Source organism: Saccostrea cucullata, unplaced genomic scaffold (genome assembly GCF_032062105.1).
Source record: "Saccostrea cucullata isolate Sc308-1 unplaced genomic scaffold, CSIRO_AGI_Scuc_v1 ctg14948, whole genome shotgun sequence".
Classification (NCBI taxonomy): Eukaryota; Metazoa; Mollusca; class Bivalvia; order Ostreida; family Ostreidae; genus Saccostrea; species Saccostrea cuccullata.
The window spans coordinates 1-14,037 of record NW_026918003.1 but is presented as its reverse complement, the minus strand read 5'-3'; the positions used below and the strand labels follow the sequence as shown (position 1 = coordinate 14,037).

General features: G+C 34.0%; 1 protein-coding gene across 1 annotated transcript; it reads left to right on the top strand.

The window, feature by feature from the left end:
- Positions 1 to 147: 147 nt before the first annotated feature.
- On the top strand, positions 148 to 11,134 carry LOC134231485 (LIM and senescent cell antigen-like-containing domain protein 1; the record flags this gene model as incomplete). The annotated part of the gene is made up of 7 exons (XM_062713474.1): positions 148 to 225; positions 1,445 to 1,540; positions 1,735 to 1,789; positions 7,320 to 7,412; positions 8,066 to 8,114; positions 8,373 to 8,448; positions 9,499 to 11,134. Coding segments are annotated over 7 exons (580 nt in total), but the record flags the coding sequence as incomplete, so codon positions are not given.
- Between the last annotated feature and the right edge of the window lie 2,903 nt (positions 11,135 to 14,037).

Below are 14,037 nucleotides of genomic sequence, written 5' to 3'. Positions count from 1 at the left end.
CTTTGGGGGAAAAACTTTCAAATAATATTTTAAACAGTTTTCCTTATAACAAAAAAAGGAAGATTATGTAAATACTTTTGGTCATAAGTTAGTGTTGAGCAAACTGCAATAAAAAGACATTAAACCTGATATTGTGCTGAATTTCAGTGCCATCATTGATTCTGGACACATCAAGTTCCGGGGAGAGGCCTACCACCCTTATCACTTTAACTGCAGCTCTTGTGGGTAAGTCCCGAATATAATATTGTCATAGCTGCAGAACTGGATCTCTCCGAAAAAATATATATTGACAGACCGGAGTTCTTGAATTTTGCAGAAAAAAAAGTGTGTTTGAGTCTTTGAGAACCTTCAACAAAAAAATAAAATCTGAGCACGCCCCTCAATCCAAAAAAGAAAATAATGTTTTAATCTACATGAACAGTTCTTTCATGATATATTTACACATTTTGGGTCTAAGGTTGTGCTGTATACCAAATAGTGAAAATATCATATTTGGCAATTTTTGAAGAAAGAAATATTCAGGATATGTGTCAGATCTCCTTAGCCGAGGGTTTCCTATCCGAAAATAGACCACAACCCTTGGCAGATTTGGCTGAAATTTTAGAACTCGCGCAACGAATTTGATTTGGCTCCTTAAGTCCCAGTCTACACAAGGTTTTTACCAATGGACGATTTTCGGCTGAATTAAAGTTTGTTTGTGTTGTATGCAAAAGAAGAATATTATTTACAAGGGATGAAAGTTAGGACGTGATCTATGCTAAAAAAACAAGGGAGTAATTAATTTGATTTTTTTTCTTTTGATTACATATGTTTTCAAGAATTATTGAAAGGACCACATAAGTCCGTGTTCTGCCAATCAAATGTCACGGCTCATTGATAATAATTGATACGGCAACATGTAGAAAGTGTTGTCAAACTCGAGACAAAAAATGGCGAAGAACGATATTTTCTACCACTTTTGAGTTGTGCCAACAGCTGTATGAGGTTGTTGGGTGGTTATATTCCACATCAAATTGCATGTAGGTCGCCATATTGTTTCAAACGTCATATTGATTTACATATGTTACAGCTATTTTCATTGGACAAATATTCAAGAACTTCAAGGGACTTAACTCAATTATGGTGATAGGTGGCGCAATTAAAGTTCCCGTTTGATAAGACATAATCTGCCAAGGGTTGTAGATTAGGCGAGCGAAGATGGATATGTGTATAATGATGCAATTCATGACATCATAATGCATTGATAAGCACAAAAAATCCCTAAGTGGCTCTTGGTCGAAGTGGCTCATTACAAGTACTTTTTACATTGTGAGCATTGAACTTGTTTATTTGAAACAAGACATCTCTACAAGAGAAATGTATTGTTTTTATTTTAAAAAAACTCAATTTTATTTATGGCTGTGCCATTAGAAGGATTGTATTGTTTATCTCCCTTTGTTTACAGTTCAGAGCTAAATGCAGATGCCAGAGAGAAGTCGGGAGAACTTTATTGTCTACGCTGTCACGATAAAATGGGAATCCCTATCTGTGGGGCATGCAGGTTAGTCTCAGTAATCTAGAATGAAAATGAGATTCTGTTGGTTTAGATGCATTTAAGTTCAGATTTAATTACAGTTCAAACTGTTTATTGAGAATCTGAAATATTTTCTTTGGGGTGACATTTTCATTATGCAAGCAAAAATTGCTTGAGTTTCATTAAAAGTAGATAAGAATTTATTCCTTTGTGTTTTTTAGACGTCCTATTGAAGAGAGAGTTGTACATGCGTTGGGGAAGGCTTGGCATGTAGAGGTAGGAATTTTTAAAATGATTTCAATGAAAATTATTTGAAAAAAATTAATTTCCTCCTTCAAAACAATCCAGATATTTAAAACTTCAATAAACAAAGTTAAAATTGTTGCCAAAATCACCCAGTTTATTGAGCTTTTGCTTAAGAATTGGAAGCATAATTTTTATGCCCCGCCATGAAAATGGCTGGGGCATATAGTGTTTGTCATGTCCATCTTCTGTCCTTCCGTCTGTCTTTCCCTCACACTGCGTTTACTCAGTTCAAAGCTGAGTTTCAAAGTAACTATCCAAGATATTTTCATCAAACTTCATAGTGTGATAGATATTGATGAGAGCTATGCAGTAGCTATGTAACTGCATCAACATTTTTGACCATGACCTTTCCTTTGACCTTGACCTCACTTTTCTTAAATGAGTGTTTAGCTCAGTTTTAAAGATACCATTCAAGATATTTTTAGCTCTTCTGAGCCAAAGGCTCAAAGAGCTAATGCTATGGCCATTTGTGCGTCGTGGGGTGTGCGGTGTGCGGTGTGCGTTAACTTTTTAGAATATGGGCCATAACTCAAGAACCCCTTGGCCAATCCGTGTCAAATTTGTCACAGGGTATCCTTGGCCCAAGGGCTACCATTTATACTAAAATAAGGGTTGGGACCCTGAAACAAGGGGAGATAATCAGGAAAACAAAACCAAAAGTACTGGTTGCTAAAAAATCTTCTTCTCCAGAACCACCAGGCTGATTTTCACCAAATTTACATACAAGGATCAGGATATGTTGAAGATTAAAAATTGTTCAAGGCATGACCCTGGGGCAAAGGGCGTGGTCTCAAGGTCACTTTAAAGTTGACCTAAATTTACAATTAATAAAAATGTTCATATTTTGCTTACTATAAGGACTAGGATCATCAAATCTTGTAAGTTGATGCATCTTAGGACTTCACATCATGTTAACTCAAAAGTAGGTCACGGTGACCTACTTTTTAAATTTTGCGGGCATTTGTTTTCAAATTGATTTAAAGGCATATTTTGGATACTTTAAGGCCTATGATCATCAAACTTAGTCAGTTGATGCATCTTGGGTCCTTGAACAACGTCAACTTAAAAGTAGGTCACCGTGACCTACTTTTTGAACTTTATGACTTATCCTTTTTAAAACATTTAATCCCATTATTTCAGGTACTGAAAGGGTTAGAATCATCAAATCTTGTAAGTTGCTGCATCATGGGACCTTAAAACATATTTAAGAAAAAGTAGGTCACTGTGACCTACTTTTAGAATTTTGCAGGCATTTGTTTTCAAATTGTTTAAATGGCATATTTTGATTACCTTCAAACCTATGATCATCAAACTTGGTCAGGAGATGCATATTGGGACTTTAAAATTTCGACCAAAATGTACGTCACGGTGACCTACTTTTGACATTTTATGGCTATATTTAAGTATCTTAGGTATTTATTGGCTTAGAATCATCAAACTTTGTGAGTTGATGCATCTTGGGTTTTTAGCTCTACTGGTCAGAGACCAGAAGAGCTTATGCGATAGTAATGCGTCCGGCGTCCGTCCGTCTGTCTGTCTGTCTGTCTGTCTGTCCGTCTGTCTGTCCATCTGTCTGTAAACAATTTTTCAAAACGCTACTCCTCCTACAATTTTAGTCTGATTTCAATATAACTTGGCACACAAGTAGACTACACTAAGATACATAGAATAGTGCATGGGTTTTTAATTTCAATGAACGGTGTTGCCATGGTTACTAAAAATATAATTTTCTGTGAAATTCCTTTAAAACGCTACTCCTTCCACAGTTTTGGTCTGATTTCAGTATACTTTGGCACACAAGTAGACTACACTAAGATACATAGAATAGTGCATCGGTTTTTGATTTCGATGAACGGTGTTGCCATGGTTACTAAAAATAGAATTTTCTGTGAAATTCTTTAAAACGCTACTCCTTCCACAGTTTTGGTCTGATTTCAATATAACTTGGCACACAAGTAGACTACACTAAGATACATAGAATAGTGCATCGGTTTTTGATTTCGATGAACGGTGTTGCCATGGTTACTAAAAATAGAATTTTCTGTGAAATTCCTTTAAAACGCTACTCCTTCCACAGTTTTGGTCTGATTTCAATATAACTTGGCACACAAGTAGACTACACTAAGATACATAGAATAGTGCATCGGTTTTTGATTTCGATGAACGGTGTTGCCATGGTTACTAAAAATAGAATTTTCTGTGAAATTCCTTTAAAACGCTACTCCTTCTGCAGTTTTGGTCTGATTTCAATATAACTTGGCACACAAGTAGGCTACACTAAGATACATAGAATAGTGCATCGGTTTTTAATTTAGATGAACGGTGTTGCCATGGTTACTATAAATAGAATTTTCTGTGAAATTCCTTAAAAACGCTACTCCTTCTACAGTTCTAGTTTGATTTCAATATAACTTGGCACACAAGTAGACTACACTAAGATACATAGAATAGTGCATCGGTTTTTAATTTCGATGAACGATGTTGCCATGGTTACTAAAAATAGAATTTTCTGTGAAATTCCTTAAAAACGCTACTTCTTCTACAGTTTTGGTCTGATTTCAATATAACTTGGCACACAAGTAGACTACACTAAGATACATAGAATAGTGCATCGGTTTTTAATTTCGATGAACGATGTTGCCATGGTTACTAAAAATAGAATTTTCTGTGAAATTCTTTAAAAACGCTACTCCTTCTACAGTTTTGGTCTGATTTCAGTATAACTTGGCACACAAGTAGACTACCCTAAGATACATAGAATAGTGCAACGGTTTCTGATTTCGATGAACGATGTTGCCATGGTTACTAAAAATAGAATTTTCTGTGAAATTCCTTTAAAACGCTACTCCTTCCACAGTTTTGGTCTGATTTCAATATAACTTGGCACACAAGTAGACTACACTAAGATACATAGAATAGTGCATCGGTTTTTGATTTCGATGAACGGTGTTGCCATGGTTACTAAAAATAGAATTTTCTGTGAAATTCCTTTAAAACGCTACTCCTTCTGCAGTTTTGGTCTGATTTCAATATAACTTGGCACACAAGTAGGCTACACTAAGATACATAGAATAGTGCATCGGTTTTTAATTTAGATGAACGGTGTTGCCATGGTTACTATAAATAGAATTTTCTGTGAAATTCCTTAAAAACGCTACTCCTTCTACAGTCCTAGTTTGATTTCAATATAACTTGGCACACAAGTAGACTACACTAAGATACATAAAATAGTGCATCGGTTTTTAATTTCGATGAACGATGTTGCCATGGTTACTAAAAATAGAATTTTCTGTGAAATTCCTTAAAAACGCTACTTCTTCTACAGTTTTGGTCTGATTTCAATATAACTTGGCACACAAGTAGACTACACTAAGATACATAGAATAGTGCATCGGTTTTTAATTTCGATGAACGATGTTGCCATGGTTACTAAAAATAGAATTTTCTGTGAAATTCTTTAAAAACGCTACTCCTTCTACAGTTTTGGTCTGATTTCAGTATAACTTGGCACACAAGTAGACTACCCTAAGATACATAGAATAGTGCATCGGTTTCTGATTTCGATGAACGGTGTTACCATGGTTACTAAAAATAGAATTTTCTGTGAAATTCCTTAAAAACGCTACTCCTTCTACAGTTCTAGTTTGATTTCAAAATAAGTTGGCACACAAGTAGACTACACAAAGATACATAAAATAGTGCAATGGTTTTTGATAAGTACATACCAGTAGAGCTACAGTCTCGACAGAGACTTCTGGTTGGAGAATGTCGACCAAAAAGTAGGTCACGGTGACCTACTTTTGACATTTTATGGCTATATTTATGTATCTCCAGTACTTATTGGCTTAGAATCATCAAACTTTGTCAGTTGATGCATCTTGGGTTTTCAGAGAATGTCGACCAAAAAGTAGGTCACGGTGACCTACTTTTGACATTTTATGGCTATATTTATGTATCTCTAGTACTTATTGGTTTAGAATCATCATACTTTGTCAGTTGACGTCTCTTTAGTTTTCGGAGAATTTCAACCAAAAAGTAGGTCATGGTGACCTACTTTTGAATATCTCAGGTATTTATTGGCTTAGAATTATCAAACTTGGTCAGCAGATGCATCTTGGGACTCTAAAAAATGTCAACCAAAATGTAGGTCACAATGACCTACTTTCGACATTTTATAGCTATATTTAAGTATTCTCTGGTACTTATTGGCTTAGAATCATCAAACTTTGTCAGTTGATGCATCTTGGTTTTTTTTCGGAGAATGTTGACCAAAAAGTAGGTCACGGTGACCTACTTTTTGACATTTTATGGCTATATTTATGTATCTCTAGTACTTATCGATTTAGAATCATCATACTTTGTCAGTTGATGCATCTTTGGTTTTCGGAGAATGTTGACCTAAGAGTAGGTCATGGTGACCTACTTTTGAATATCTCAGGTATTTATTGGCTTAGAATTATCAAACTTGGTCAGCAGATGCATCTTGGGACTCTAAAAAATGTCAACCAAAATGTAGGTCACAATGACCTACTTTCGACATTTTATGGCTATATTTAAGTATCCCTGGTACTTATTGATTAAGAATCATCATACTTTGTCAGTTGATGCATCTTGAGTTTTCTGAGAATGTTGACTAAAGAGTAGGTCACAGTGACCTACTTTTGAATATCTCAGATATTTATTGGCTTAGAATTATCAAACTTAGTCAGCAGATGCATCTTGGGACTCTGAAAAATGTTGACTAAAATGTAGGTCACGATGACCTACTTTCGACATTATGGCTATATTTAAAGTATTTTAGGTATTTATTGGCTTAGAATAATCATACTTTGTCACTTGATGCATTTTGTGATTTCCAAGAATGTAGACCAAAAAGTAGTTCTAATTGGCTAAGAATCATCAAACTTTGTCAGGTGATGCAACTTTGGGTTTTTAATAGGATACTTAGGGTTAGAGGCTTCAAATACAAGTGATAGGTTGTACAATTTATCAGAAGAGCGATTCAAGGCCCTTGGGCCTCTTGTTATCAAACTTCATCTGTTGATACATACTGATGAGAGCTATTCAACTGCATCAACATTTGACCTTGACCTTTCCTTTGACCTTGACCTCACTTTTATCAAATTGTGATTAAGTCAGTTTTGAAGAAACCATGCATATTTTTTTCAACTTCATAGGCTGATACATACTGATGAGAGTTTTTCAACTGCATCAACATTATTTTTACCTTGGCCTTACCTTTGATCTTGACCTCACTTTTCTTAAATTAGTGTTAAATTTCATATGCTGATATACTGATGTTAGCAATTCAACTGCATCACCATTCAAGATATTCTGAAATTTCATACACAATTTCGAATTTTCATGTTGCATTACTGATATACCCTCAACGGGGCATTCATGTCCTATGGACATATTTCTAGTTAAAGTGGAAAATTTTAATATATTAACATTTTCCCTCGGTAGATAAAGTACTAAATAAAAAGTTTCTTGATTTCAGCATTTTGTGTGTGCTAAATGTGAACGTCCATTTTTTGGAACTCGTCACTATGAAAAGAAGGGACTGGCCTACTGTGAAACTCATTACCATCAGGTTTGTTAAACTTTGATTCTTATTACTAATTTTCATCTCTGATCATCCTCAAAACTATAGGAATCATTATAGTAGGTACTTAGTCCTGATACTGAGTAATCATTTGATAAGTCAGATTCGCTGTACAGAACTGATTGATGATATTTAATTTACTTGATTGAGTGTTACCTGATGATTTCTGGAATGAAGTATTGAGGGAAACTGGTATCCTTTTTCAGATGTTTCTGCAATTTTTATTGACAGCTTTTAAAGTTTTTTTTCCATCTATTATTGTTACAGATGTTCAGTGTATGTAAAATGTGCACCTCACAAAGGAAAATATAACAAATTTTATTATCACTTTTTTTCATTGTTTTGGAAAAATTATCATGTACTCAGATACACTAACAAAATATATATCAAGCTACATTATCATTAGCTTTCAAAATAGATACAGCTAGAATGTACACAGTTAAGATTCATGTACTTGTACAAAAGAGCAGTACATACCAGCTTATTTATTAGAATAAAGTATTCCAGATTTTTTTTATGCAATTCAGTTGAAAATGTATAGATTTTTGATCTGTATTTATTAATAAGATGTGAAAGAGAATATGAAATATTTTGGTGCCATGAGAATTTGCTCTATGATGTGTATTTTTTTTTCCTTTCAGCTGTTTGGAAATATTTGCTTTGTTTGCAACAATGTAGTCACAGGAGATGGTAAGTACAGACACAAGGGAAATAACTTCATCCTCCCCCTCTCTGGATTATAATTATGTTGTAAATCTGTACAGCTTATAGGACAGCAAAATAAATTTAAATTACTCTATTTACATGTTGCATTTTTTTCAGTGTTTTTCTTCTGACTATACTAATACCTATTTTTTTTTTATTTAAAATTTTATTGATAAGGTTCTCTTATGTTTTCCTTGATACAATTTTTACATTCAGTATGATGAATTCTGATACATTTTACAGTGTTTGGTGCCTTTAACAAGTCCTGGTGTGTAGGCCATTTTGCATGTTCTATCTGCGACAGGAAAATGAGTCACAAGTGAGTACATGTTATCTCAATCATCTGTCTATAGTTTACATGGTAGAATCTGAAGCCAACATGGTGCAATGGGCCAGTTGCCTATATCTGGTAATCAGACAGTAAAAGAAAGGAAGGAAAGTCAGTAACATTCATCATCTTTACTATTATGAGTATGCAAAACTTGCTTCCAATATAATAAAACAATCCTGTTTTTGTATTTAACATTTAAACTTTGTTTGAAAATTTTTAAAAATTAATACAGGACTTCAAAAAAATTAAATTATTTGCACTTGATGGTGTTGCATGGCATTCAGCATGTTCGACATTTAAATAAATATCATAACAACCTTTTGAACTTCCAATCTTTGTTCATGTTGTTTTGAATGCCAAAGTTTACCATACATTTACATGTAGCTATGTGTAAAATGTTAGTGTTGCCATGGTTACTAAAAATAGAAATTTCTCTGATATTCCTTGAGAACTTTTTTGGTACAATTTTAATCTGATTTCACTACAGTACTACTTAAAATAGAAATTTCTGTTCTAATCCTTCAAAGCATTACTCCTCCTACAGTTTTGGTCCAGATACAATATTACTTGGCACACAAGTAGTGTACATTTAGATTCATAATTTAGTGCATGGGTTTTGAATTTGATGAACAATGTTGCCATTGTTACGTAAAATGTAACTTTTTGATTTATTGCTTCAAAATATTACTTCTCTAACAGTTTTAATCATTATCTGATTTCAATTAATCTTGCAACAAAGCAACTAAACCATGGACCATTCTTTTTATTGCTGTTGCATAGTTTTAAGTGCAAATGCTACTTTTCTTTTCCCCTGTTAAAAATACAAACAAGTAGTGCTCAATCTCATCAAAGACTTCAGCTTGATTTTAAAATAATACACAGGAAAAATGAAAAAAAAATATTTTGAAAGGTTTGTAAAACAAGTACATTGACATCTGACATTGAAAGTTCATTTTTTTTAAAAATTGCTTTTATTAACTCAAAGATAAAAAATTTCTGGGATTTTCTTTCTGTAAGGTTTCTTTCCTTTTTTTGTAGAACCAAGTTCTTTGAATTTGATCTGAAGCCCGTGTGCCGTGTATGTCATGAAAAGTTTCCTGGGGAACTTAAGAAGCGACTGAAGAAATACCACGAAGAGGTCTCCAAGAAGCAGATCATGGCCAATAGCTAGATATTTATTTAATTAATTGTGGAATAAAAGTCAGCATTATCAGAGAATGACTAGAAAAACAGAGTAAAGCAGAGAGGAGGAAGTATAAACGGGAGATGTTAAAGGAGAGATGTGTAGATTAATGAAAAAAGAAAGCAGACTTTTTCTTTTCTTAATTTTGAATTCGACCTATTTCTGTCAAAATTTTTTATCAAATATTTTTTTCTAGTATAAAGGGAAACAAGATTACTTGTAATGTACCTGTAGAACTAAGTAAAACAACAATGTTTTGTCCATTTGATTTCAAGTTGACGTTAAATTTAAAGATATGCTGGAAGAACTTTTTAAAGATGAAATATGTTTGACTGCTGTTTTTATACTCATTTTTGCTTTTTCATTTATAGCAATAATTAAACTGAATGAAAAATATTTAGCTTATTAGAAACTTTGAAAAAACCATTGTAATAGGAAAACAGTGAACAGGAAAAGTGCCATTAGAGTCTCTGAAATTAGCTGTTTTAAACATTTATAGTGTGAGTATACTTTTTTGAATGTTGCACAATAAACATGTAAATTCATTATTAGGAAAAAGTTTTTCAGAAAAACACCTATTGGACAGGAAATTCACAGATAGATATAATTTGTTAAAATTTTTTGTGGAATTGTTTCATATAAATACAGCTGCTGTAAATCAAAGAAAGTTAAATGGTCAGTCTTTTAACTCTGTGGTAGATTTCCTGTTACATGGTTTGGCTGGTTTTTGCATGACTTAGTGGCTTACAGGGTTTAGTTTGTGCATTGTTATGTTAATGTATACCACAATTCATTACGGTGATGTTTTTTTATTTTTATTTTCTCGGTAAATTGTTTTGTTGACAACAAAATGACTCAGTGGATTAAAGAAACATTTTACTGGAATACAATGAAATACTGTAGATTTCTAAATATATGCGTGGAATTAATTATCGCTTAATTTCGCAAGAAGGACCACACGCCAAATAAAATTACTCGCCTTTATTTTTATCATGCTGAAATCTCTAAAAAATATCTTGATCAATCGACCATTCGCGAATTATTATTCTCGCTGTTTGACGTTGAATAGCCTATTCGCAATAATAAGTACTCGCAAATAATAAGGAATCTACAGTAGGAAATATAGTAAATTAGAAATCTTTCCTTGTAGTTGTTACTGAGATCAAGTTTGATATCTTATGATCTGCTTTGACAATCTTCAGTTGTTAATGATATCTAAAGATTAATTTAAAATATATTTTCATGTAAGGAAATCTGGAATATAAAGGTGTTGATCTCTTTTAATATTAAATTTTGTCATGTGCTTTACATAGACCATTTTTTGCAATAGTTTTATGAATTTGATTCTGAGTTAATGATACCATTATTTGTGCTTCCATGTTAAAAAGATTTGTCATTGCTTTTTCAAAAAGAACTCCAAATTGCATTTTGTATTTAAATATTATTAGATTTTGAGCTTATTACAAAGAGAGACAACTCTGTCACATTTATACATTTATCATTTTCTCAGAAAACTGCTGGTCTTTAACACCTGTTTATTTAGTTTGCTTAACTGTTTACTTTTAGATGTATTTTTATTGCCATAATAATAGCTTCTATGCATGATTAATGTCTGTGATTGTGTAAATAGTGATTTATAATGTTTGTGTATATATGTGTATGAATGTCTATTTATGAAATATACTTGATAGACTTGTTTCCAGAATTTGTTGTTTATAAAAAAAGAATCAAAGATATAGAAATAACATGCAGGTGAATTTACCTTTTTAGCTCTCCTGGGCCAAAGGCTCAAAGATGTTCTGTAATGCTATGGCCATTAGTGCAGTGTCAACTTTTTGGAATGTGGGCCTTATCTGGGAACCCTTTAGCCAAGTTTTTAAAAATTTCTTACAGTATCCTTGGCTCAATGTACACATAGCTACAGATCTGTGGCTTCTTGGTCTAAAAACATTTGGATGGATGATCAGAGAGCTAGAGAGCTTACCATTAAAAACATGTTTATTTACTTCACATAAAAAATCCCTGTATCATAGGACTTCCGGTGCCTGAGAATTGAGAATATGAAAATTTTTACGTGTTCTGCTATTTTGGGTGGCAAGACAACTCTGTCCAGCATACTTCATACAGTTTTTAGCTCACCTCAACGAAGTTGGGGGGAGCTTATGTGATACCCTCGGCGTCGGCGTCGGCGTCCCGGGTTAAGGTTAAGTTTTTTGGAGCAGTTTTCTTTTTAAGTACTTCTATGTCCTATATTGATTAGACATGCATGGAAGATGTTGCTAGTGTGTTTCATTGTACCAGTCAAAGTTTCAGATGCTGCAATTTCAGCAAAGGAATGACCAGGTTTATGTTTTTGGTGCAGGTTAACATTTTTGGTGCAGTTTTTAGTGTAGGTCTCATTTCCGAGTAACTATAAGCCCTATGTTGACCAAACTTACATGGATGATACATCTTAGGATGCATACTACCAGCCTTGCTTCGGATGCTGAATCTGACCTACATTTTCCGGTTGAGTGAACAGGTTAAAGTTTTTGGTGAAGGTTTCATTTCGAAGATACTTTGAGCCCTATAATGACCAAACTTGCATGGATGGTACATCTTAGGATGTATTCTACTAGACTTGCTTCGGATGCTGAATCTGACCTACATTTTCCGGTTGAGTGAACAGGTTAAAGTTTTTTGTGCAGGTTTCATTTCCAAGTTACTATGAGACATATAATGACCAAACTTACATGGATGATACATCTTAGGATGCATACTACCAGCCTTGCTTCGGATGCTGAATCTGACCTACATTTTCCGGTTGAGTGAACAGGTTAAAGTTTTTGGTGAAGGTTTCATTTCGAAGATATTTTGAGCCCTATAATGACCAAACTTGCATGGATGGTACATCTTAGGATGTATTCTACTAGACTTGCTTCAGATGCTGAATCTGACCTACATTTTCCGGTTGAGTGAACAGGTTAAAGTTTTTGGTGCAGGTTTCATTTCCAAGTTACTATGAGACATATAATGACCAAACTTGCATGGATGATACATCTTAGGATGCATACTACCAGCCTTGCTTCGGATGCTGAATCTGACCTACATTTTCCGGTTGAGTGAACAGGTTAAAGTTTTTGGTGAAGGTATCATTTCGAAGATACTTTGAGCCCTATAATGACCAAACTTGCATGGATGGTACATCTTAGGATGTATTCTACTAGACTTGCTTCGGATGCTGAATCTGACCTACATTTTCTGGTTGAGTGAACAGGTTAAAGTTTTTGGTGCAGGTTTCATTTCCAAGTTACTATGAGACATATAATGACCAAACTTACATGGATGATACATCTTAGGATGCATACTACCAGCCTTGCTTCAGCTGCTGAATCTGACCTACATTTTCCGGTTGAGTGAACAGGTTAAAGTTTTTGGTGAAGGTTTCATTTTCAAGGTACAGTGTACTATGAACCCTATAATGACTAAATTACATGGATGGTACATCTTAGGATGCATACTACCAGACTTGCTTCGGATGCTGAATCTGACCTACATTTTCTGGATGAGTAAACAGGTTAAAGTTTATGGTGCAGGATTCATTTCCAAGTAACTTTGAGCCCTATAATGACCAAACTTGCATGGATGGTACATCTAAGGGTGCATTCTACTAGGCTGGCTTCGGATGCTGAATCTGACGTACATTTTCTGGATTAGTGAAAAGGTTAATTTTTTTATACAGGTTTCATTTGCAAGTAACTTTAAGCCCTGTGTTGACCAAACTTGCATGGATGATACATCTGAGGATGCACACTAATGGACTTGCTTCAGATGATGAATTCGACATACATTTTCCAGATAATAGACCTCGTAAAAGTTATGGGTGCAAGTCTATCTCCAAGAAACTAAGGCTTATATAAACCAGTTGCACAAATGATGCATCAAGGGATGAAAACTCTCAATCTTTCTTCAGATGCTGGATTTTAATTACATTTTCATGATGAAGAACTGGTTTTTAGTTTTTATATAGGTCTATTCGAAAGTATCAAAATTGCATAAATTTTGCATTTTAGGATGTATACTTTTTGTTGGTTAATTGTGTGACTTAATTTGCCTTACTTAAAGACAACACACGTTGAGGTGAGCTCTGTAATCTCTGATTACCTATGTTTTCTTAGGTTTGCACTGTAAATTATCTGTCAATATTTTAAGCTCACGTGAGCCAAAAGTCGAGGTTGCTTAAAAATTTTACATACATACTCGTACTCGCAATAAGTATGGTGATATTTGTTAAAGGCATCACTCTAGGGAAAAGGAAATGTCTCAAGGACTGTTCAAAGTGGAGATAAAAAGACATCTTGTTACATCTTAATCCTGTGCCCAACTGTCGGAATCTTAATAGTCCATTGATACAT